Source organism: Cataglyphis hispanica, chromosome 21 (assembly GCF_021464435.1).
Source record: "Cataglyphis hispanica isolate Lineage 1 chromosome 21, ULB_Chis1_1.0, whole genome shotgun sequence".
NCBI lineage: Eukaryota > Metazoa > Arthropoda > Insecta > Hymenoptera > Formicidae > Cataglyphis > Cataglyphis hispanica.
Window position 1 is genome coordinate 2,152,826 of NC_065974.1, and position 25,534 is coordinate 2,178,359.

General features: G+C 29.3%; 4 protein-coding genes across 6 annotated transcripts; 1 reads left to right on the forward strand and 3 right to left on the reverse strand.

Annotated features, from left to right (window-relative positions):
- Positions 1-702: 702 nt before the first annotated feature.
- On the reverse strand, positions 703-3,452 carry LOC126857328 (H2.0-like homeobox protein). Its single transcript, XM_050606650.1, has 4 exons — positions 3,311-3,452; positions 2,798-3,001; positions 968-1,155; positions 703-876 (listed from the first exon to the last, which is right to left on the reverse strand). The coding sequence occupies exons 1-4, from the start codon at positions 3,414-3,416 to the stop codon at positions 703-705; spliced, it is 672 nt and encodes a 223-aa protein (XP_050462607.1). The 5' UTR covers positions 3,417-3,452.
- A 1,296-nt stretch (positions 3,453-4,748) lies between these two features.
- Positions 4,749-6,330, reverse strand: LOC126857329 (uncharacterized). Its single transcript, XM_050606651.1, has 3 exons — positions 5,602-6,330; positions 5,172-5,452; positions 4,749-4,945 (listed from the first exon to the last, which is right to left on the reverse strand). Exons 1-3 carry the CDS (start codon positions 5,759-5,761, stop codon positions 4,808-4,810), a joined length of 579 nt encoding a protein of 192 aa, XP_050462608.1. The 5' UTR covers positions 5,762-6,330; the 3' UTR covers positions 4,749-4,807.
- Positions 6,331-6,538: 208 nt separating this feature from the next.
- Positions 6,539-8,169, forward strand: LOC126857327 (uncharacterized). The gene is made up of 4 exons (XM_050606649.1): positions 6,539-6,658; positions 6,990-7,243; positions 7,330-7,449; positions 7,795-8,169. The coding sequence occupies exons 1-4, from the start codon at positions 6,580-6,582 to the stop codon at positions 8,056-8,058; spliced, it is 717 nt and encodes a 238-aa protein (XP_050462606.1). The 5' UTR covers positions 6,539-6,579; the 3' UTR covers positions 8,059-8,169.
- A 1,897-nt stretch (positions 8,170-10,066) lies between these two features.
- Positions 10,067-24,400, reverse strand: LOC126857308 (centrosomal protein of 164 kDa). 3 transcript variants are annotated; one of them, XM_050606602.1, is made up of 11 exons: positions 24,141-24,398; positions 21,099-21,347; positions 17,489-18,283; positions 16,262-17,133; positions 15,530-15,949; positions 14,543-14,865; positions 13,307-13,731; positions 11,774-11,946; positions 11,296-11,527; positions 10,963-11,157; positions 10,067-10,807 (listed from the first exon to the last, which is right to left on the reverse strand). In XM_050606602.1, exons 1-11 carry the CDS (start codon positions 24,217-24,219, stop codon positions 10,563-10,565), a joined length of 4,008 nt encoding a protein of 1,335 aa, XP_050462559.1. In that variant the 5' UTR covers positions 24,220-24,398; the 3' UTR covers positions 10,067-10,562. The 3 variants fall into 3 exon arrangements, with proteins under 3 accessions (XP_050462559.1, XP_050462560.1, XP_050462561.1); XM_050606603.1 differs by lacking the exon at positions 21,099-21,347; XM_050606604.1 differs by lacking the exon at positions 10,067-10,807 and having other exon boundaries at positions 11,041-11,176; positions 24,141-24,400.
- Between the last annotated feature and the right edge of the window lie 1,134 nt (positions 24,401-25,534).

Sequence of the window (25,534 nt, forward strand, 5' to 3'; positions counted from 1 at the left end):
ATATATATATACTTGGGGAAACAAATTTTTACATACCTGCTAAATATACAGCTTGGAAAAATTAAAATGACTGTGAAATATTATCGCATATAATGGCAGTTGAGTTATAAATCTTTGCGCCGGTAAAAGAAGGAATAACAAAGTCGTTGCCATGGAAGCATATCGAAAAAATAGAAAATCGTACTGACTATATAAATTCATTTTCTGATATTAATATACATATATAAAGTTGTTTTACAATTCGGGAGATTTAATACTAAATATTATAATGAAATATATCTTTTAGGCATATATAAAATATTAACGAATTTATAGCAAGCCAATGATACAAGCAAAGCAGCTTTATTGTATTATAAATTATTTTCTTTTTTACATAAAAGATATTTCTTGTAATAAACTTTCTTTATCATATTATTTACTCTCTCATTATCTAAACTTAGATGATGAAAAAATTCAATTTGGAGAGTTTACTGTTCCTTTTCTTTAAAAGAATACGCAATTATTGCATACATTATTGACCACACACTGTGACCTGCTCTTACATATGTCTAATGCAGATTATATAATATTATTATAATAAAAATTTCTCTTTAATTTTCAAGCTTTTTCGAAGACTTTTCCAATGTACTATTAAAAAAAATTAGAATAATTTTATATATATATATATATATATATATATATATATATATATATATAAAAGTTTTATAAATCTACATCGATTTCTACATCTTCTTCGTTTTGTTGTATCATATCATTGGGCTTAACTAATTTTTGCGGAATATCTTTTTGCGTGGAATCTGGACCAGTTGATGCAGCATTCTCGTTCTCTCTTGTATGTCGCCATTTCATCCGACGATTTTGAAACCAAACTTTGACCTAATAACGTAAATGCAAGCTCTATTAATTGAAATAAATTATCATTTTTATTATTTCCTTAAACGCAATTTTATTTTACAAATAAAATAACCTGTGCATCTGTTAAACCTAAAGTTGCTGCCAACTGTCGTCTGTCTGGTTTTGTGATATACTTTTGTAACGAAAATCTTCTCTCCAAGCCTTTCCGCTGTAGTGAGCTAAACACAGCTCTGGACCACGATCTCTTTCTTCGTGTGTTTGTTTCAGAAGAATTCATCGTTGAGGAAGGTGATATAGGTGCTGGAAAATAAATGTGAATTTATTTAATAATTTTAATTAATAGTTTAATATTTACTTAAATTTATCTAACAATAAATTTTATTTCTGATAGTGTTGAAAAATTTTATCTTAATGACATTAGATATTTTTAATCTGTCATAAGTATAAATGTATATGTAAATGTAAAAATAAATGTATATATGAAAAAATAGAGAATTATTTATATAAAATATTTAAAATATTTATTATTAATATTATTAATTACAAAACATTTATTACAAATACTTTTACATTACAAAAAAAAGTGACGAAAAGTGAATTGTGAATTTGATGGGGAAATATCATGAGAGATAAACGCTACTTTTGGCTCTATAGATATCAGTTTCTACAGATCTTAATTCAAGATGGGGTACTTCGGGCTGATTTACAGCCGCACAAAAGTATACAACATCTGTACGTATTTAAACAGTGTGGTGCTCTCACTTAAACCAAATCTTCGTTCAAATTCGAACAGATACCTCTAACATCACAGTTATTTTGGGATTTCCATGTTAATCTTTGAGTGTATATTTCTAATTCATGAATTCCGCTACATTTCATCGATTCGCGTTATACATATGAAAAATTCATATAATAAACTAGTATGTTGATATCACGTCAAAATCTAGAAAAAAGTATAGCATAATAAAAAAGAGAGTACGTCTCAAATGTTCTTATTAATTACAATAAATTTATGATAATTTAAATATTGATTTATATATTACTTTATGTATTACATTTATAAACTTATTATTTTACTAGTTTTCGTTATAGATCTTTGATAAAATTATGAGGAAACGGATTTATTAAATGTGATTAGATGTATTAGCATACGTTTTTTAAATTATTTATTACCTCTGCATTATATCATTTTAATATTTTATCTTATTATAAAATTTTATAACACATTAATAATAGCAAAATAATTATAAAGAAGAAGAAAGAAGAGATAAGGGCAGATTATCGAATTTTATAACAACCAACCGAGGAAATGCATATTGAAACCGCCGTTTACACCACGCGTATAAACGCTCGGTGGCACTTAAGATGTCGTTTAAACACAGACAGGAAACACGAGAATACACTGACACGTAAATATTTTGCTCTACTTGCTCCTGGATATCAGAGGGACAAGACAGTGTGTCCATATGGTAACATTTGTCAATGACGTAACCTGTGACTCCCGGTCGGGTTTTTTTTTTAAAGTAATCTTATGAATTCGTGTAAAGATTAATCTCATGCCTGCATTTAAATTTAATTGAGAAAAATCTTTATTTAATTATATTACAAATATATAGATTTTAGTATGTATATAACTTTCAAGTAAAGTCTATACTTTTAATGGAATTTTTTTATGAAATATAAACTGTTTATATATTCTTATTTATATTAAAAAATATTAATTTAAAATTTATAAAATTGCAATACCGTATAATAAAAATCACAAAGATGCAATAAAATAATACAGCTTAATATCTTTGATTAAAAAAAATTTCCTATAAATTTAATAATTGCAAAAATATCGAGTAATTTTTTTCCAGAACATAAAAGAGGATTATATTGTTTTGCCTAATACAAATTTTGAGAAAATTATATAATATTAAATAAGCTTATCATAACTTACTTCTCAGTACAGGGTGTAGTGGTGCTGGCCGATATAAGGTTCCTAATTCCACTATTCCAGTATAAGGCGTAGCTGCGATACCTTCGGATAATGATGAATGGGCATGCGGAAATGACATGCAAGCTCTGACATTTTCACATTGGCCGCAACTTTCAATACAAGGGCAACATATTGATGGAAGTATCGCAATTGGCTTAAGGATATCTATCAACGTATTAGTTTCAAAAAAATTAAAAAAGACTCGCGTTTTAAAAAAAATGAGACAATATTAAACGCATATAAAATATATTATTATATATACATAGTTAAGATCACAGTTATAATTTTTATTTAAAAATTAATGCAATTTATGCAAAATAAATTTTAATTGGAGAAATATATATAACAATAATATCAAAGTTATGCAAAATAGATAGTTTTAATTATCAATCAATTATAAAAACTATACAAAGCGAGATTTTATTTAATTATGCTACATATTACGTATAACTTTTAAATGTTATCAATTTTTACCTGTCTTTTTCGTGCAAATTTCATTCGATAGTATGCGATCCATGCCAAATTTTAATTGTTTTGAACAATTAGAGTTATCCATGACTGGAGTACCGATGCCAATCATCTTTTTTTTTGACGAATTCGTTTACACGGCGCTATCAATTGCGCTCACGTCACTAGTCGAATGCATTACTATTTTACAAATGTTGCGTCTAATCATACACAATACATATATTTCTACATTGAGAATAATTATTAAATTCAATATAAAATAAATTTTAATTTAAATAAAATAAATTTTGATATCTGTGAAAATATAACTATTATTTCTTCTCACTGTTCACTTCAATTCACTGTATTTACTCTTTACTACTTGATATTATTAGAGACACATATGCAATTATATTAATTATCACTTTGATAAATAAGGAAAAATAGCTTGAGCATGGAACTAAAATAAATCGATTAACAAGAAATTATCACTTTCAAAAAAAAAAAAAAAAAAAATATTTGAGAGAATTACAGAACACAGTATAAAAGTGAATGAACGAATGAGACTGTGCCATGTTAAGATGAGATTTCTGGTTAAAAAAAAAATCATCACTGCTAGTTGTGATTTAACTGGAACAACTGGATTGGTCCACGAAAATACTGATAGGCGGGGCTGCAAGAAGATTGGTCCAAGACCAAAATGATGTGTCGGATGCAGTCGAATACAAGTTCCAAAATAATATTCTTTGCGTCGCGAGAAACTGTTGAAAAATTAATCTTTTACCTTCTTGAAGCATTTCTAATAATGTAATGATAGATTAGATTTAAAATTTAAATCGCTGGTTTTTTATTTTACTCATAATAGCTCTTTAATTGGGTATATTTCTAATTTTTCAGATATTTGAATATAAAAGATCTTATGTAGTTCTCAGCACCATTGCAAGGTTCTCAAAGATTCAATGCAAGATGAGTTGGATTTTGAAAAGTTTGGTATGTTACAAAAAATTGATTATATCGGTAAAACAATGGTATAGACATGTATGTGTGGCCGATATCTGTGGAAGAGCCATATGGTTATCTTTGCGCGTAGAGGTCTGCGAAGTACACAGTCACTTAGGTGTTTATTTGAAGAGCCATGTTTGAAGCTGCCTTTCTACCCACATGCTAAGAATATTCTTCGAGATATGTACACATCGCGATCCTCTATTCGATTTTATTAGGTTTTAGGATTTTCAAGAGTCTGTCAGATTTGCGTGATAAGCACTCTTCAAATTCAGTTAATCGATTGGCGAAATAATTCATACGTTAATCAAACCGTGAAAATAGAAGAAACTCTTTTCAAAATTAATTATAAAACACTTAGTCAATTTGATAAAAAATTTTACATTTTTTATACCTGTTTTATTTTTTATAAATTATTTTCTCTATATAAGATTAGTTATAAATCTTATTTATTTTTGCCAAGAATAAATATGTATGAATAATAAATCTTTCTAAAATATAGTATTTTTATATGGTTTGTAATCAATTGTATAAAGCATAACTTCTTGAGAGCATAATCATTCCTTCATAAAGCTTATCAGTTTCAAAATTATTTTCCATTGGATCCAATATTAAAATATTACGCTTGGGGCGATTGAATTTCTGTAAATCGTGCAGATTCTAGAAAAAAATAATTAGTAATTTATATATAATCAATTGATTATATTTTGTATCAAGAGAATTTATTTATTTTTATGATATTTTATAAGTCACGATTTTGTATAAGCTATTCAGCACTTCTTAAAAAAACCTTTTAAAAGAATTACTTTTAAAAAAATTTCTTAAAATTTAATTATATATATATATATATATACAATAAATAATAATATAAAAAATGTGATCTTACCGAAAATACGACGACATTCCCGGTTGGATTATTGGTCATATTGCGACGAACTGCTGATATTATAAGTGTAAGGAGATAACCGCCAAATGCAAGAAACGATAATGCAGTTATTGCTACCTGGAAGATCTTTGAAACTTTCGACTCCTTGCCTTTTTCGTAGTGCTCTTCATATCGTCGCATAGGCTTCTTGCTACTTCTTCTTAATGGCAAAGCCATTGGCATTGTCAGGGATCTTCTACTAGATACATCTTCGCGCGCGTTTTCATTCTCATCAGTAATATCTGCAAGTAACGTAAAATAAATTACAAGAAAAAAGTAATAACTTAATATTAAAAAATAATATTAAAAAAATAATATTAAAAGATAATTTTGCTTATATTAAATTGTAAATTACATTTAATAAAAAATTTATATAATGAAAATAGCTTACCATATCCCGCGCTTCCAAGGGAAGATCTTATTTGGATCAGTTTATCCATTGGCAATTCACTTAGGCTGCGAACTTCATCCATATATAAAGATGATTTTTCACTGGATGTCATTTTTAAAATGCAAGATGCATAAAATATTATTAGCAAACAGCAATGCATGGCTAAATATTCTGAAATTTGTGAATAAGATAATAATACCGGTTGTCTCAGAATTGACAGTACGAGAAAAAAAAAGGTGATTCTACATAAGAAAATAAAACAAACATTTAATAGGAAAGAGCATAATTATTTTGAAATGGACAACACTTCAAACAATTTTTAAGTTAATATAAAATAATATTCCTAAAAAATAAACACATCTCGTCTCTTATTATGTTTTCCCAAAGTATTTTTTTAATATTGATAAAAAATATTAAAAAGATTTATTTTATATGTTCGATTTTTTTTTTCATGTAGAATTATTCGCTTCTCGTTTGTATCATCAATTTTGACATCTTATTGTTAGTATGTAGGAACTGTCAACAAATTGTTGTGTTATGTAATCTGCTAAAAAATATTTATCATTATATATATGCTTTTTTTAAATGTTTCATTTTTAATAGAAAATTTTAAATAACTTCTGCTTAATATAAATATTAAACACTTTTTGTACAGATTTTATTATAGGATAATTAGGACGATGATATATATATATATATATAACTATGCAAACTTCAACTGTGTTACTTCTAGCACCTTCGTCAACTACTGACTTTTAACAGGAATGTGACTAAATCATGCTACGAAACATGATGCGGATGTAATTTTCTCGCGCTTGGCTGGCGAAGCAAGAAGAGTGACAATCGCATAACAGGGGACTCCGTCGGAGACGCAGCGAAATAGGAATAAACGCGCAATTAACGCGAAACACCCGTTATGGTTTGCTTTAAGAAGATCCTCGATAGTCTCAGTACTGTTTGATAGTTAGAGTCAACAAAATGTCGAACATCTCGTGTCTCCTCTTTTGCATTATTTGGATAACAATATTTGATAATGTGCAGTTTGCAAAAACCGAAGGTAAGAGATTATATATTTTTTTTTTTGGAAAAAATAATTTAATATAAATATATTTAAAACAATTAACAAGAGAGATAATAAAACATTTAAAAAATAGAGAATAAATTTCGTGTTTTTTGCTTTGATCTAGAAAGAAATTGTTTTACGCAAAAATACATTTATAAGAAAATTAACATTTTTGTACAAATATTGAAAATATTAATAATTGTATAAATAATTTATTACAAAAATATTTTAGAAATTATCTTAAAAATCCAACATCAAAAATAAATTGAATTATAAAGACAATTATTATTTTATATCATATTGTATGTCTTACCGTTAATTCCAGATGTTCTGGATAAGATAAAAACAGGATTGCGATACGCAAGTAACTATCTAGAAACAGCTAAGGACATTGCTGATTTAGTATCTAAGAGTTTAGGGCGCAAACAGAAACAGAAGCGTGGTGAGGATGAAAATGATGATACAAAACAGCCATTTGGTCCTTCAAATCTCGTTTCTGCATTCTTTCATCTCATTGGACTTGATTCGCAAAAAGTCACAGCAATCGCAGTCAATAGCGTTATTTTTCTTGCACAGATGGTAAATATTATATGCAATATTATGCAATACCAATATTTTTTATATTTACTCTAAATTCAGCATGTTTCTCTTATTTCTTTTGACAGATAAGTTCGCTTTTTGGATTAAAATCACAAGGTAACATAGATAACAGAGCCAAAAATATAGATGACGAAGAACTCGCTTGGGATCCTTTAAAGTTTACTCTAGAAAATAAAAATGAAAAAGTAAGTTGTTGTAAACGTAAAGAAGCGAATATCGATTTTGATTTAAATAACGAAAAAATTGTTCGGATTTATTAAGTCTTTATCGATTTTAATCGATTTAATTTTTCCTAATTTAATTTTTTTCTAATCAAACTTAAAATTTGTGTAATATTTTAAACAAAGCTTAAATATAAAAATTCTATGTAATTATATAATTCATATAGTGTGTATTAATATTATATTACATATGTGACGTGATAATAATAGTTGCACAATTAAATTTAAAATTTATCTAAAATTAAAATATATTTATAATATATGAAAATGCAATACAATTGCAACATATTTTTTAATTCTGTTTGATAGATTCGAAATTTGGTTGATCAAGCAAAAAATCCAAATCTACCAAATCAACTAATAGCAAGAATGGCTGATCCTGATTCCGCTTGTATAAGATTATTGATATGCAAATCGTCTCCGGTCATAAGAGCGGCGCAAAATTCCCTTAATAACAAATCGCAGGATCATATGCATCGATTAATCGCTTGGCTACCGTCTAAAGAGGAATTTGAAACAAACAGCGACAAATGCGAGGATAATCATACCGATTGTAGTTTATTTTCGTCGTAATAACAATCGTTGCGAAGAAAAGGTGAAATTTCTTATTAGGAAATTCAAAAATTCTTGTGCTAGTTGTAGTGTAAAATCTTGTGTGAAATGAAATAAATATTTCCAACAGCGCATTATTTTGATTTCAAAGTGAGAAAGAAATTCTTTTTTCTTTCTTTATATATAACAATAATATAGAAATAACGAAAAATGATAAATATATTACATTATATAATTGTACATTTCATATTTAGATTTTCTATTTATATATTGCTTTATCATTTTTTGCATATTAATGTTTAGTTATTCTCATTGAAAGTTATCATTAATAATCATCTTCGATATAATGTGTAGCACAAAAGTTAAGTATAAAAATTTATAATGCTATCTCACATAATGTCTTACATTTGAAACATATACCATTTATGTGTATTTACCACGTATCTATTTACTATCAATAAATGTCTTAAATTCAGGAAACATTATTTCTGATAATCTAAAAAAAAAAATTTATTATTACATAATTAAATCTTTTAATGAAAGTAGATTCTCTTCATAATTTCGACGTTTTAGCAAAAATTAAAAGTAACAAAGTATAATTATTCAATTCAACATTATATCCACATTCTAAAGTGTGTATTCCAACCGTCAATTGGTTTATATCATACATTTAATGAGATCATGATATTGTGACATTATATATATATATATATATATACTACATGATTATATCATCATTTTTCACTAAGAATTGTCCAGAGTCAATACACCAAAGTCACTGGGTAAATTTAATGGACATCAAAAAATGTTTGGCATATGTTCAATTCTCTATTTATAATATATATAATTTACATGACGTATCTAGTGTGATGTCTATTTGCTAATTAAGAGAAAGTTTTGGCATTTGAAAAATGACTGATTAAACATAGAGGCATTTTTGCCACGATTGCGCGCGATATTCACGATCGTTATATTAAGAGTCTTCAAAAATACTAGCAACATCTTACGTATACATCTTATCAATTTCCTTATCACGCAAGCAATGCATATATTTAACATAAATATTCAAAATTTGACTTATGTATAAAAGAGATATAAATTATAGAAATCTATAAAGTCTTTTATAAAGTATACATTATGATAAAATGTTCCTATGTTTTTGATTCGAGTTCTGTAAAATCACAAGTAATTCGGTAGTCATTAGAATATCGCGCACCATCAACTATAACATACCATGTACCACATATTCTTCGAACGCGTTTAGTATAATTTTAGAGTAATATATAATATATTATTATATTATATTACAACACATGTGCACGCGCACATATGTTACATATCCTAATGGAAATCTTGAAAATATACAGAGAATCAACAGACCATCAAAGAAATGTGTCGTTATATCATGCATTATCGTACATTATAACATGCATTGTATCGCATAAGAGAGGAGTCTCTCTTTTAACTTTGATAATATATGTATATCGAAGTACATATATTTACAAACGCGTTCCACAAAGATCCCATCCATAAATACGCGCGTATCTATGTCATCCATCCTATATCATCAATTTACAAGCTTTACACACGTACACAACATTATATATATTAATATATATATTATAAAGTTTATTTACCAAAAATCAAAGCACATGTGTGTCATCGTGCATAGATATGCTTACGCTAAAAGTAGAGCTAATTAAGTTCAAAATGCATTGGAAGACAAAAGGGGGGACTAACTTTTCTAGAATAATATTAAAATTTTTTTAATACCGTGCAAAATAATATTTCTATCACTCTTTGTTTATTCACAATATTTTGTTCTAAAAAATTTAAGGGGGCAACAAATTCACCACTTGAAACTTTATTTAAATTAAATTTGAATTTATTTGAATTATTGCTGAGTGTATAGTGTCAATCTATAAAATTTTAGAATATCGATTAAATTTATCAAGAAGTGATTCATTAAATCCATGCCTAAAGCTTGAATAATTAAAGAATGGTGCTATATATAAATGGTAATTGGAAATTACCTGCATCACATTGTCACGTTCAACTTTATTCTTGCTCACACGTGAATTTTGTCGCACAATGACACATATAATATTCTTGATAATTTTTAATCATCAATTCGATAACGAAGCAAACAAGATTCGGAGCAGCAAGCGAGCGCAAATTTGAAATCCGTACAAATCGGGAATAGACATTCGTATGCCGGACAAGATTATCGCTTCAAAAGGATTTGACAATTTCTAACAAGAGGTTGCAAAATTTCCAATTGATTCTTAATTATATAATCCGTAAAAAGATAAAATATAAATAAACTTAAGAAGTACATTGCACAATGTAAGCTATAAATAAAGTATTACGCTAACTAATTATCTCTAATTAAGTAATGATAATATTATACATCTTCAACTAATATTTGATTCAGAGCTATACAATTAATTGAGAATGAAGATTAATTTTGCAAAAAAGAAAAGAGATTTGGAAAAAAAGAGGAAACATTTTTTCGGAACGTTAATTTAGAGGGTTGCTTGACCTGGACTGATCAGGTCAGTCGTTTCGACGCGAGCTTGTCGTAGCCAGTCTCTTAGGTTTCTGGTCCTTTCCATTAAATTCGAAGCATTTCTCTCGACTGTACCAACGCTCGTGGTAAAACCGCTATTAGGGCCGTATTGAGCGATAATATTCTGAGTCGTGGTAGGAGGTTGCGCAACGGTTAATTGAGATAAAATGTTGGATTGTATGTTGGGAGTACCAAAGGCACCTGTAAAAAGAAACAGACATATTTCTTTTTTTTGACAAATAAGAAGAACAAATAACCAGATTATAAAAAAATTTACTTTTATTGCACATATGTCGAAGCACTTGAAAAATATTATGCTAATTTGGTGAAAAAAATTTATATTTTTCTTTCTTTACCTTGCATGCTGTTAGGCTGCGCGGTGAGATGATGAAACCGCAACCATCGCAAGTAAGAGTACATAAGAGCCGGTGTTGGGGGTATGTTGCTGTCCTGGCGTTTGTTCAAGACATCCCAAATCTCTCGTATTTCTGAGTTCAAATTCTCTAAACTTGCGATGATTTCAGTAGATTCTTGAAAATGATCTGGCTTATCTAGATTTCCAACAACAGACTATACAATATAATGCATATTTATGCTGAGATTCATGTAGTAATTGTGTATTATGTTAGCTAAAATTTACAACATCATAAGAAATAACTTGATGTCAAAACTTTATCTGTGCAATATACCTATAAAAGTGTCAGTTCCCAAATCAGTCGAGCTGAAACCGCTGCTAGCACTCGACATATCGCTCAGTGTCAGTTCATCATTTTTTATGGAAGACGCGTCGTTTTCATTTCGCTTGTCGTTCGCCACTCGTTCCAAAGACTGTTCCAGGTGTCTTAGATGGATGACCTTCTCACCCAGAAGGCTTCTGGTGCGATGCAAACTCACCTCCATATCAGAAAGCTCGCGTTCCTCCTGCGAATAAATATTCAAGCTCTCTTTACTTCTAATAAATAATACTATCATTAAGAACAAGAGAAGAATCTTTTTTTTTAGATAAAAGAGTGAAAATATTTAGTATGGTCGATAGAAATAATAAATAATTTTTTTTTATATTATTAAAAAATGATTATAATAATAGTGACACAATCACTAAATAATATGAAAGATAATTAGATATTTAAACAAAAAATTTTAATTCGTCATTAATAATAATGATACCTGCACCAATTGTTCCAGAGTGGCTCTCGCGCTCCGTTGTTTCCAAGCTCTTTGCCTACCCTGAAAGGCACTTCTCTGTTGTCTCAGCGCTTCGCGAGCCCTCCTCACCGAGTCCCTCTCCACATGGATCCGATGTCGGAAGAATTCCATCTCCGAAGAGGCATTCGCCGGTGCTGTAAGAGAAAGCAGTTGCTTCCAATTTGAATCAAGATCTTGTCTCTAATTGGAATAAATTTTAAGCTTTGTATATAATACAATATGTTTAAAGCCTGATATGAAAATGATGAGACAGGAAATGACGGGATTTATGAATACAGCGTGCAAAAGCAAAACTAATGGTGCACTTACGAGCAAGTCGAAAGATATAAGCCAGATTAACCAAAGTAAAGTGTATAAAATCCTATGGAACAGAAAAGAAATAATATATATATATATATATATATATATATATATATATATATATAACATAATCATAGAAATATTCTATTGATAGGAATAATAGATACAAATAATGAGATGTAACATATATTGCGGTTCAATCTACGGAGATTAAATATTATTTAGTTTGAGGGTATTTGTTGAAACTGACTTATTTACACATTTACAGAATCGAGATACGCAATTAATAATAATTGTGCAAAAAAAAAGATATTTAATAAATAATCAAATTAATTAACGATCGACCGAAAATAATTAAAGTATGTACATATATACTTACATGTATCTATATATACTACTTGTACAAATAATTTTGTAATATTTTAACAAAAACAGAAAAAGAGTGAGAAATAAAGAGAAAACAAATATAAAAAATTAGAATAAAGTATAATATAAAAAAGAGAGCATATAATAAAAGTATACTATTCACAAAAATAAGCAAATCTTTTTAATTATTAATACAATTTTATCTGAAACCAAATAAAATACGATATAATATGTCCATATTTTTATTCATATTTTTTAAAAATTTTAAATAAATATTATTTTGCAACTTATTACAAATACCACATTTTGAAAGATAGCGTTAAACTCACATCAAAACTATATTCTTTAAAAATATAATGTGCAATGCTATCTACAAAAAAAGATTGTTTACTTTACAAGTAAAATTGACAATTTTTTCTATAACTGTTCAGAGTACACATATTCCTACATACATACATACATACATACATACATATATATATATATATATATATATATATATATATATATATATATATATATGTATATAAACGTACAACAACGAAATCTTGTTATTAAAATTTAAACATGTACCTAGAAAAGTTAAGAAAAAGTAGGATACTTTTTCGTGTATTCTCTCGTATTGGAAAGAATAAACTCTGTCGTTTCGTTGACAAAATTTTACATATCACCTTTTACAGGAAAGCCAAGAAACGCTGTTTTTCAATTTGTGACCAGGCCTGATCTGACCTGGTTTTAAATCTTTAGAGACTTTGTGAGCAAAACTTATAATGTCTCTCGGAAATAAATCGGAAGTAATGACGCGCGAGATAGATTTAAAACAATCACCTTTATCTTGGAAAGGATATCGCACTGTATAGGCCGTTTCGTTGCTCGGCAATTGATCGCCGAGATCTTCCAGCTTCTTTAGCTGCTTCCTGATATTCTCCACGGGATTCTCCATGGGATTGTTGTTACTGCCACCGTTTGAGCGACCCGCGCTCGGAGCGACTTTCTTACTAAAGCTCTTCTTCTTCTTCATCATCATCATGTTAGTGGTCGTCTCGCTGGCGGTGGTGGTGTCGTCAGACTCAAATTTTGCTGCGCTCTTCGAGTCATCGACGGCGGTTACGCGTTTCTGAAACCCCGCGGCTGCCCTCTGACTCCTCGAATTGTCCGGATCGTTTTGCTCTTCGACTTGTTCGCTCGTATTCTGTCCCTCCTGCGATTTCGCGTTTGTCACTGGGCTCGAGTTCGCGTTCTTCAGCGGAGTACTGCGAGCACGATTTAAGGCCTATAGCCAGACATTAGGGCAAATCGCATGAACATGACGGAGCACCTTCACAGTCCTTTTAATCGGGACACGCGCCGTCACAGGCGCTCGGCAAATTAAAACTGATGATATAGACTGCGAAGGTACTAGTGAGAATGATAAATCGATAATGAACGTGCAACATTAATGTTTCGATACAGAAACTAGCGAGAATAATAATGTATATATATATTTATTGAATTAATTACGTTATATATAATATGAGATGTTGAGATCTCTATCTCGCTAATTACCGTAAAAACATCAAGTAATTACATTAAGGAGGGTAATATCAATGAGATATGAAATGGCATGCGTGTGCTATACGCAAAAGGCGTGCTGGTATTAAGAATTACAAAGATTGATTATTACATTATGATTATTATTGTTAATTATGAAAAAAGCTGATAAAAATTAGCAATTTTCTTTATTATTACACGTCAAATGTATGCGCGGTGAAATAGACTAAAAAACTGAGAAATAAAAAATTAAAATATTACACAATTACAATATACATTATTATTTGTCTTTATAACTTTGACTACCTACTAGCTGTCTTGTTCAATTACAAATATAAAAGAGAAAATCACGTGAAAATTTGAGAAAAAAGGGACGATTCTATACTCTATATAAAACTAACACATACATATATGATTAATATTAAAATTTTTTCTATACAATTTTGCAAGCCTATTTTAGCCATGTAAATATTGTTGGATATATGAAATTAGAAGTGTTGATTCTCTCCGTTTATGTGAGTAAATAAAACTTACTTTTGTTCCGACGACTCGGTCCTGTCCGTCTTCGTCCTGGTGGATGTCGATCTCTCGGTTTCCGAGGCCGTGGTATATCCCTCTTTTCTCCTGCTCCTTCTCTCGACCGCGAGGCGAACGTCGTTCTTCAATTTCATGTACTTCTCTTTGAGCGCCGTGTATTTGTCCTGCAGTAGTCGCTTCTCGCAACGCATCTTTTCAAAATCTATGCTATCCTGAAGAACCCGCTCGGTCTGTTTCCTTGCCTCCTTCTCCGTTTCCCGCGCAAAATCCGCGCGGATTTCTTCCAGTCGCTCTTTGTACATTTTACGAGCGAGAGCTTCCTATAATAGCACAGACAAATTATTCTCAATTATCTAATTGTTTGAGTTAATTGTGGAATTATATATATGCTTACAAATATTCAAATCAGATAAACAAAATTTTTCGATTATCCTGTTGAAAAAAAATGTTATAGAAATTTATTTCTTATATAAATTTATCTTATTATTAAATCTGTTATAAATCTATAAAAAAAAATTTTTTTAATTAAAGAAATGACAACTGTGTATGTTTTCTCTATTTTCTAAAGAAATTTTTAATATTAAAACCGAGACATAAATAATTTTTACTCATCACATATTTGAAAAGTCACGTTCTATTTCTGAAATATTGGCTTATGCACATAAAATAATAAAATCTTAAAATTTATAGTATCGAAGAAAGAGTAAAGCATTTATATAAATATATAAACTGTACTCTTTTTTTTAAAGAATAAAAATTGTTATCTAATATATAATTATTTTTCTGGATTATATTTTAATATATATATATTTGGAAATTAGATTTTAAGAATTTATAAGACACTAAAGAGAATTTATACAAGAAAACACTTTTTTCTTTTATTAAAATCTTTACTCATAAAAAATTTTTTCTTCCAAAAATCACAATAACTTTTATAATGAATTATAAATCTGCATTTTTCTTTTTTTTTTTTTAATTACTCACATCCATTCTAAAATCACGAAGGATTTCAGCTAGGCACTGCTCGTGATCTTCAGTGAATTTAGTAATTTTCTCTCGTTGCTGCATTCTTAATTCGTTTCGTATATCTTCGAGTTCTTTTTCCAGTTCTTTCTTTAAGATTTCGATACTTTCTGTCTGCTGCTTTCTCAGCTCATACTCATTCAGCTTCGCGAGCTTTTCCTCTCCCAGATCACGCTCGTGCTCGTTTTCCAGCTTGCCCATCTCCTGATTCCTTAACTCCAGAAGCTCTTTCTTTCTCTCATCAAGTTCTGTTTTCAAGTTTGCCAATATCTCTTGTCTCTCTTTCTCGTAACAAGCTTCCAATTCTGTACGGACCTTCTTCAAATTCTCTATCCTAACTTGATCCATTTCAGCAATTAATGCTTGAATTTCCTGCTCCTCCTATAAAAAAAATATTAATATTTTTGATAAAATTTATTATAAAAATTTATTTTAAAATCTCATTTTTTTTTTAAATTAACAAAAAAGATAAATGTATTATTTTTTGAATTTTTTAAGTAAAAATGTAGCAAAAAAAGTATAGTTTTTACAAGAAATTAACAACGATAATAAATTACGACAAAAATATTTGTCTTTAAAAAATATTAATCTATTTAACTATGATAGAATCCTGTCTATTAAATAAAAAAGAATCCTTAATTTTTACATTATGTGTTCCAAGAATTTACGATGTAAGAGAAATAATCCAGATACCTTTCGAGCCATTTCCTGCTTCACCTCTTCTAATCTTTGATCCAAATATTGCTGTATTAAGAGTTTCTGCTGCGCAAAATTTTCTTCAAGTTCCTTTTTCTTTTCCTGCATTTTAACTTCGAGCTCGATTTTGAAAGCTTCAAGTTCTTTTTCGTATTCTCTATTCATTTTCACTTTCATATCATCAATACTTCGAGAATATTCTAATTTAGGTCTAACAAATCGCTCTTTATGCGCATAGTGCTGACTGACTTTCGACATATCGGATGATTCATCGTCTTCAAGTTGCCAATTCGATAAGCGGTTCGTCACATGTCTTGCCTTTTCAATAATCGACCTTGTTCTGCGTATCTCATCGGAATCAGTGCTTTTTGCAGTGCTGCAATCTGTCTCGCTTTTCGACACTAAATCAATATTTTTTATTTTTTCGCTTAATTTGTTAGGTAAAGAATCGAGACTGTTATCTATTTCCAGACTATTCCTGGTCATCTGATTATGATGCTCGTTCTCCGAAACGTTCTGCACGAGGAATCTCTTACCAACTATCTTTGCGTTTTTCGATATAGAATCAATCTTTTCCAAAGACAAACGCTGCTTGTTAATCTCCGAATCCATTTTATCCCAATCTTTTTCATCGGAATAATCATTCTTGTTGTCGTCATTGTTATCTTCGGAATTTTGCAAAGTTGGTTTTCGCGGTGATAAAATGGAACCGGTAATTTTATTGCTTATTACAGCCGATATCTGCAGGTTCTTATCTTCAGACTCGGACTCCCAGTCGTCCTCGGATTCTGAATATGTAAAATTGAAGTTAATCTCCTTTTCCAAATCAAACCGTACACTTTTGCGTTCTTCATCCAGAGGTCGATCGTCTATCAAAAGTCATCATAATAATTATTAATAAATTGTTTTGATATTAACTAAAGAATTCAAAATGTTATATATATTAAAGTTTTTTTTTATACATATGTTATATATATGTTATATATATTTATATATATTAAAAATTTTTATTGTTATAATTTTATATGCTTAGATTGTTACTTTTCTATCCTACTCATCAGAAAGTAAGTACTTTAATTTTTTAAAGAATATAAATATTTTTGAAATTAAAGTAGAATATATTTTTTATGTACAATTATCTTATCAAAAACTATATAATAAATGTTTAAATAAATAATTATTCTGTGCGAGAAATTATATTCTAAAATATGCATCAGATCTTACCATCGTCCAATTGTTTCTCTCTTAGAATTGATTTGAGCCTATCTCCTGCAGCATTATTAATTTCGTCGGGAATCATCAATGTCTGAAAATCCTCTAACTTGCCACCATCTTGACTAGGTGTGTTATCCCTGCTCCTGTTACTTTTCAGAAACATCGAACCGCCACCACTGAGGGTCAACTCCTTTTGTTGACCTAACTGGCTTGGATGCTTTTCTTTGTCGAACTTCTCGGGCTTCTCCGGCCTGGCCAGCGTACTAGCGCTAAGTTTATCGATATCAATTATGTTCTCTTCGGAACTAAACTTGCTGGATAGCTGTTCCCAATCTTTCTCGTGCCATGGACTTAGCGATTCGGATCTCTTCAATACTTCTTTCAAGTCGAGCTCTTTCTTCGCAGGTATTGTTGTTGTGGCTGCCGTCGCGATCGTATCTGTTTTCTCTAGCAATTTTGGACATTCAAAAAATTTTGGATCTTGAAATTTCAAATTCGTGTAATCCCTTGCGGCCCGATCGCTTGACAAGGATAGTATATTGTCAGATCTCGAATCACTTTCTCTTCTTGATTGAAGCCTATCGAAAGACGAGGGACGATCCCTTTTACGCGAGCCGTCGATTCTTTCGATTTTCCGTAGAGGCGCCAATTTCATGGGAATTTTGGTGCCCACCATGCCTGGTTTTGGATGATTAGTCTCTTTAATAGTTTCCTTCGGGGTAACAGTTTCCTTCAAAGTTTCTTTCGGCAAGGTTGCGTCCTCATGAGATTCAAGATCCTTTGCTGTAGTCTTTGAATCTTCTTCTATAGCATTAAAAATAATTTTTTTGTTTTTATTAATTATTATATTTATTATACATTATATTCAATATAGAATTTTTTGTAAATGCAGATTATTTATATACATGCCATTAAGTATATTAAAACAAAATTAAGATTGACCATTATGACATGGGAAGGGCATGATATTAATGTATATGAAAAAATGTGTAAAGAGATATCAAAATTAACAGGGGAATTCAACTGTAAATATATTTAAAACACGACAAGTCTTCACAGATAATAACTAATTTGCGTGCGCGAGTCAGTATTTAATATACACCACTCTCTTTTCATAATCTTTATGCTTAAATATGCTCTCTCAACAGCTGAAGTTTTTCGAGATTTTTAGTAAGCATTTCTACAATCAAAAATTGATCACTATAAATCAAATAAAATTATAACAAAAATTACAAATTAAAATTCCAAAATAAAAAAAATTACAATAAAAATTATAGGCCTTTCTACATTGCAATTTTTCAAGTTTAGCTCCAAATTAATAAACCAAAGTAAACAAAAAATCTTTACATTTAAGAGTTTATGTTTATATTTCAAAATGTTTGTTTCTCAATAAAAAGTAACTCTATAAAAAATACTAAAGCTTATAAAAGCTAAGTAGTAAATTGCACGAACACCATTGCGCCTAAAAAGGCTCAAATATATTAAAATATATCCTACTAGCTCGAACATACTATACAATCTCTTTTTTAATTATTTTATAAATATTTTTCTGCATAAATCTAGTGTTCAAAATATTAAAAAATTATTTTTAATTTTGATTTTGATTACAAATGTAGACATAAAATGTTCGATAAAGATTGTAAGTGATGGCCGAGAAAGTAATTAAATCTATTTTCTTGCAAAGCGCATTGACTTTTAATAAAAAAATTTTAGGTTGAGATTGAAGAGATAATCGTATATGTCTCAATACGAGACGACATTCAATTACGTAAATGTGCGTCACAAACTGATCTTTATGATTATTGCAAAAAATGAGGAACGACCGCAAGCATTCGAAGTCGTTGCTTCAAGGTCTTAAAGTTGTTATTCATTTACGTAACGCCTATGAATTGCATAAATACCATTTATTAAGTCGGATATTGAAAGACTGCTTGTCAAGCTAATTCTGTCGATTTAAAAAATGAATGTAGATAACAAAATTATTATAGAATTATTACAAATAGACAGAACAAAAATAGAACTATAATAGTCGTTTTTGCACTATTCAATTTTTTTCATATATGACGTTATACGTTCGTATACATTTAGTTAATTAATTTTAATTGTACTTTATTGCACAACTTATTTTCAACTAAAAAACAAATTAACAATAAATATGCGATATCCAAATTAATGTAATCATGTTACATTAATTAAATTATTTAAATTAATTTTGCAGAGATAATAATCTTAAACATCACTATTTCTATCGCTTTTTACAACAGTTCTCATGCTCAAATTAATATTTCAAAATTTTTTTTATAAAAATAATATATTACATCTGTATTTGTAAAGAAAAAAAAATTAAAAATATTAGATATTCATTAAATGATAAACGGAGTTGCGGCAATATCATAAAGTTGAGAGTCACTGCATTAAATTCTCGCTAACAGTCGTAGCGTGATATTCATGGCCGATATTTTGCGGAAGAATCTAAAAATATGGCCGTGCTTTTCGTAATTTTGATGCAAAGCCAGAGGAGGATTTTACATTGCCAAGTTGCATCGTTTTACTGATTACTGATGAACTGGATTATGTCGCACTAACAATGTCGAGAGTTAGGCAGTAAATTTACAGCATGCGCAATTAACACTGACTTGTAGATTAAATTACTTAATCTTCCAAGAAAACTAAATAGACTGAAATAGTCATCATTCATACGAAAGTGGCTTGTGGAAAAACATCATCACATTTACATTCATTGCAATGTCAAGGCAAAATCGAATCAATCCTGCAAATGAATTAATAGAAAATAATAATTAAATTGATCATGGTTGAAAAAATATGTATTTTAATTGGGAAAACCTTTTTAAAGTTCATAAAAAGCAATTCTGCAAATCATTTTTTTGTGATTACTATTGATTTCTATTGTATGACTCACAATAAGTTATTTATAATTTATTTTTTAATTTATAATATAAAAATTATATTTAAAAATATAATATACAATGAGTGTATATATTTTTAATTATTAATAAAAATGTTCTGAATAATAAAAATATCGTATATTATATCTAATATTATTCTATACAGAGTTTTTAGAGTTTAGTACAGTGTACTCTAATAATCTTACATATAGATATATACTGTAATATTATACAAAGTGTCCGATTTTAATAAAACAGCTATATATCTTCTAAACCTGACGTCGTGTACAAAAAAATATTTCCCCTTTAAAACCCTATAAATTTTATTTTTTTTATAACAACAAATTTGGAAGATATATATCTGCTGTTAAAAAGGAACGTTCTATATAAATTAAAAAGATAAGAAAGATAAAAATTTGTCTCAATAGAGATAACTAGAAATATTTACTAAATACAAGCTAAATTTTAAAATATCATTAATAATATTTCAAAAATAAAAAATATTCCTTTATTTCCAGCGTCATACTACCATACACATTTTTATATTGAAATGTTATAATTAAAAAAAAAAAAAAAAATGACAGACATTATAAGGGAAAAATTGCAAATAGGATACGTAAGAAAACAAGCATACTAAAATATGGTCTGCTGTGTCATAATCCCACTTGAATAAAAATAGTAATAAAACAAATATGAAGTATTAAGACGCGTACCAAGGCTCATTTGCCTCTTGTTGCCGGTTCTAGCTTGCTCCACAAGTCCTCTGTAAACTGCGTCAAGGGGGTGTTCCCAGGTAGTGGTGCCCGTGGATGCCTGATAATAATACCAGGCACCACTAGCCTCATGAAAACATGGGGACCAACCTTTGGGCAGGGCCGCCATGAGACCCTCGCGGGCCAAGTCCAGAAGGTGCGGTTCCGCATCGGGATCAATTCCCAGACGTTTTGCATAATCCAGCAGCTCTAGAATTCCGTTGTCGCTGATTAATCGATTAGTACGTCACCAAGTACAACGCCAGTCTCGTCGTCGGTTAAACAATCGACATTTCTGCGTCATTATTTGATAAAGTTGGGATAAGAAAATTTTATTTCATTAAATGATTGTGCATCCTTCTTTTGTCCCTCTATATTAATAAACAATGTACAAATATACAAATAAGGCTTTTATTAATAAAGATACATTAAGAAAATTTTATTTATTTTTATAATAGTAGAAAAAAAAAATTTTAATAAAAATATGTATTATCAAATTTCTTTATAAAATCTTTGCATATTTTGTAGCAATTTTTATATAAGAATAATTTCGCACATCTTATTGGAAAAAAAAGATTGAAATTTTTTGATGAGTTCGAGATAATGTATTTATTTGTATATGATAGAATCTATAGTATATTATCCAGTACGTGGCATAATTTATTAATAATTCTTGTAAACTTAAATAACTAGAAAGTCCTCGTTTTCTCGATATATCAAGCTTACATGCACAATTCATTGATCACAGGTTAAAAATATTAAAACATAAAGTCTCTTTAGCTTTTTTCATGGATAATGTTGTAAAGACAAGATGCGCTTATGGCTACTTAACATATTTGTTATTAAAATAAAATTATTAATACAATAGTTTTTTTTTTCAAATAGAAGAAATATGCGTATCAATAATTATATATTTAATTACATTTCTCTTCCGCTACAAATAAATTTTTTAATATCATGTGAACAAAAATATAAAGAAAATAAGTCTGATAATTTTATATATCATATTTCTCTCTCTGTAAATAATTTTATATTATATTTAACGTAAAAAGTTATTAATAAAATAATATTAATAATATTATTAATAAAATAATACTAATAATATTTAAATAAGAGACAAATCTCAAACTAAAAAAAAATATATTAAAAAATTTATTTAACGAGAAAAGGAATATATTTAGTATTATATTAATTTTTTCAATTTTTTCAATTTGATTAAATCCTAAAAAATTTGACTTCATAAAATAATAAATTAAAATTTTATATACTCTACAAAACATATTTCATGTATTTAATGCAATCAATTACACACAAAAATAAATACACAAAATATATTTATTGATTAATAAGTACCGTAGCTCTCTCTGTTTTCACCTTTGTTGATTATATATTGGCAATACAATAAAGAATTTTTTATTTATAAGAATACTGATGCGTGTTCTGTGATATACAGACAAAAAATAAATAAATATTTAAGAAACTTAAAATCTGACATTATTTAAAATTTTCACAAAAAGCTTTATTTGCACAAATGACATTCAACTCCTTCATAATGTAAAGTATCATCTATCAAACAGCATAATGCCTAAAGTGTTATACAATCGCAAAAATATTTTTTCAGCTTAATTAAAAGCGGTCGAAAACTTTGGAAGAGAGATGAGAATGACCGCTAGTAGCTTGGGTCAAACGCCATGAGATAGTGGAGTCATAAATGCAAGATTTCTGCCTGTCATAAGGGATCGTGAAAGAACGCCGCAAGTGTAAAGGACCTCGATAAAAAATTCCATCAACCCCAACGACCGAACAGGTGATGTGATGGCTGCCATATGAGGATAAGACCACAGAGCCACCATCTGCCCTCCAACTTTGCCGGTTAAAGTGTTGGTTTTTATTTAGCCGATTCGGCCGAACGTTATTCCAGTTACTCGCAAGGTAGTTGATGAGACGGATGGAAAATTTCAGCAGAAAAATCACCGTTCTAGATTCCGTAAGTGGTGTGAAAAGTTTTGGCCGGTAACCAAAATGAGTTTATTCGTCCGTAATGACAGATAAAGGCGGTCGAGTGCTACGACAAAACTTTCGCCGCACTGCGAATTATTGATTTTCCGGAGCGCGGCTGGGGAACGGGCTCGGTATTCCCGCCTGGTGTGTGATGTAAATAAACAAGGAAACTTCTTGCTACCGAATCTTTTTTATGCTTCCACGTCTATTTCAGACTGATTTTGTATGGAAATTCTCTTTAAGATAAGTCATGTCTACTTTGCTTTTACGCGACTATGGACTTTTTTCGTCGATTTCTTGCAAATCGGAATAACCGATAGTATAAGTAAGTGTATGAATGTATACAAAACAACACTTAGAAATGGAGAAAATTAATTCAAAGCTTAAAATTTCGATTATTAATGAAGAAAGACATTTCAGGATTAAATCCGACTAACTGCTACAATGGCGATGTGCAATTGTAAGTTGACTATATATTTATACATAATTCATCACATGGATATGGCCAATATCATATTGGGCAACATTGTATGATATATATTGGCATATTGTATGCAGCCAGCTTTATATAAATATGTAACTTATTAAATCACTTTACTTAAACAGCCCAAAGTCATTATTTATAATTGCTATTGTGAATAGTAAAAAGGCAAAATGTCTATCAATTATGTATATAGATATAATAAATTTCTTGATCAAGTTTTCCTGTGATATCACGTATCAGATTCGTCTAGTCAAGGACGATATATTTTGATCGTAGGAAAGACGACACAGAATTTGCGCACACTCGATAAAATTCACGTAGAATTATCATATTCGAAGGACACAAGATGTTACGGGAAGAAACGACGTAACATCGATTAGTTTAACAATGAACGCCCCCCGTCCCTAGGTAAACGTCGCTCCAATAATCGGCGAGTTCAATCCGACCTAGATTCGTCGATTAGATGCAAAAAGGAAGAACGCAAATTCCGCAATTCTGATCATCTGTCATGTACATACCTTCGTTCGTCGGATGAGACGTCTCGTCGAAAACCTCCCTGCACACAATCGTAGCGGCGCTGTCTTGAGAAATGCTCATGCTAAGGCGACACCCCGACACCCCATGAACGTTCGCATTACGCGATTACGGGCACGACAACACACGCGAGATTGACAGGCCAATTCATTTTTTCATAACGCGGCGATACGTGCGCGCCTTTTGCACTGCGCGAGGCTCGCTTGTCGGCGGTCAATGTTGAATTCAACTTGAACGTAGGTGGTGGTAGAAAAGGAAGGAGGGGAAGAGAGAGAGAAAGAGGGACAGAAAGAGATGCGCCGGTTGCGCCTCCGGTTGTCAACTAAGAAATCAGCTGATAAGGAATGTTATCAATGATCGTAGATATGCACAAAATGCACGAAAATATCTATTTAAAAAAAATAATAAACATCAGTCAATGTATGAAACAGCCTTCAAGTGTGTTTTCATGAAGATGAACATGATAAGATATTACATCTTCAATTCTGTCATTCTTATCGATAAACTGATAATACCGATTAAATAACATATGTAAAAAAATAAAGATAAAAAAATATTTTGAATATCTATTTATATTTTTAATTATACGCATATAGCTGCAGTAGCATCTATAATGTGATTAAATTATTGTGCGATTAATGAAACGTTATTTAAAAAATGCGTTTTAACAAGATATATATTTATCAAAGATAATAATTACCATATTAAATGTCATACTAAATTTATTTATTTTAATTAATATAAGTTTTTAATTTATTTTAATTTAGCTTAAATACGAATAGAGATGATTACGAATAAAATGACTCTTTTTTATTCTCTAAGAATCAAAAATATACGTTAGAAACAATAAAATTTTAATGACAGTTATATTTCTTATTTGCATGTATTTTTTTTAATTAATACAAATATTTTTATATTGTTATTAATTAATATATATCAATATATATTGAAACGTCTTTATCGACTACACATAATAAGTCAACGGAGTCAGCAAAGTTAGAGATGTACCATCTATGCATTGCACATAAATATACACATTATAAGATAATTTATAGATTTCTTATGTGTGAGTGTTCATAGTTCTACAGAAATTTAAAAAATTGATATGCTTTTTAATTAAAAAACATAAATAGTAATACAATATTAATAGGAAATAATGAAAAAATTTTAATAAAGAAATTTTTTCAATAAAATATTAAGATTTTATCATGAATAAATACCATACTTTCTCTTTTTTTCTCTCTGCTTCTTCTTTCTTTTTTCTCTTAAAAAAATCTTTATTTTTTTATTTTATTTAGACGCATAGCAGTTTAAGATTGTATAGTATATTTATATACATCCAAAAATAAGAATATTTAATAAATGTAAAAAATTCATA

What these genes read in the sequence shown, in the direction of transcription:
- LOC126857327 (XM_050606649.1), top strand. Translation starts at nt 6,580, where the DNA reads ATGTCGAACATCTCGTGTCTCCTCTTTTGCATTATTTGGATAACAATA. An exon ending in GCAGTTTGCAAAAACCGAAG is followed by an intron (nt 6,659 to 6,989) that starts GTAAGAGATTAT and finishes CGTTAATTCCAG; the next exon opens with ATGTTCTGGATAAGATAAAA. An exon ending in TAGAAAATAAAAATGAAAAA is followed by an intron (nt 7,450 to 7,794) that starts GTAAGTTGTTGT and finishes TCTGTTTGATAG; the next exon opens with ATTCGAAATTTGGTTGATCA.
- LOC126857308 (XM_050606602.1), bottom strand. Translation starts at nt 24,219, where the DNA reads ATGAGCATTTCTCAAGACAGCGCCGCTACGATTGTGTGCAGGGAGGTT. An exon ending in ACCGAGTCGTCGGAACAAAA is followed by an intron (nt 13,732 to 14,542) that starts GTAAGTTTTATT and finishes TCGTGCTCGCAG; the next exon opens with TACTCCGCTGAAGAACGCGA. An exon ending in GCAGCCTAACAGCATGCAAG is followed by an intron (nt 10,808 to 10,962) that starts GTAAAGAAAGAA and finishes TTCTTTTTACAG; the next exon opens with GTGCCTTTGGTACTCCCAAC.
- LOC126857328 (XM_050606650.1), bottom strand. Translation starts at nt 3,416, where the DNA reads ATGATTGGCATCGGTACTCCAGTCATGGATAACTCTAATTGTTCAAAA. An exon ending in ACTACACCCTGTACTGAGAA is followed by an intron (nt 1,156 to 2,797) that starts GTAAGTTATGAT and finishes TTTATTTTCCAG; the next exon opens with CACCTATATCACCTTCCTCA. An exon ending in TAGGTTTAACAGATGCACAG is followed by an intron (nt 877 to 967) that starts GTTATTTTATTT and finishes TTACGTTATTAG; the next exon opens with GTCAAAGTTTGGTTTCAAAA.
- LOC126857329 (XM_050606651.1), bottom strand. Translation starts at nt 5,761, where the DNA reads ATGCATTGCTGTTTGCTAATAATATTTTATGCATCTTGCATTTTAAAA. An exon ending in CCTTGGAAGCGCGGGATATG is followed by an intron (nt 5,453 to 5,601) that starts GTAAGCTATTTT and finishes CGTTACTTGCAG; the next exon opens with ATATTACTGATGAGAATGAA. An exon ending in GGAATGTCGTCGTATTTTCG is followed by an intron (nt 4,946 to 5,171) that starts GTAAGATCACAT and finishes ATTTTTTTCTAG; the next exon opens with AATCTGCACGATTTACAGAA.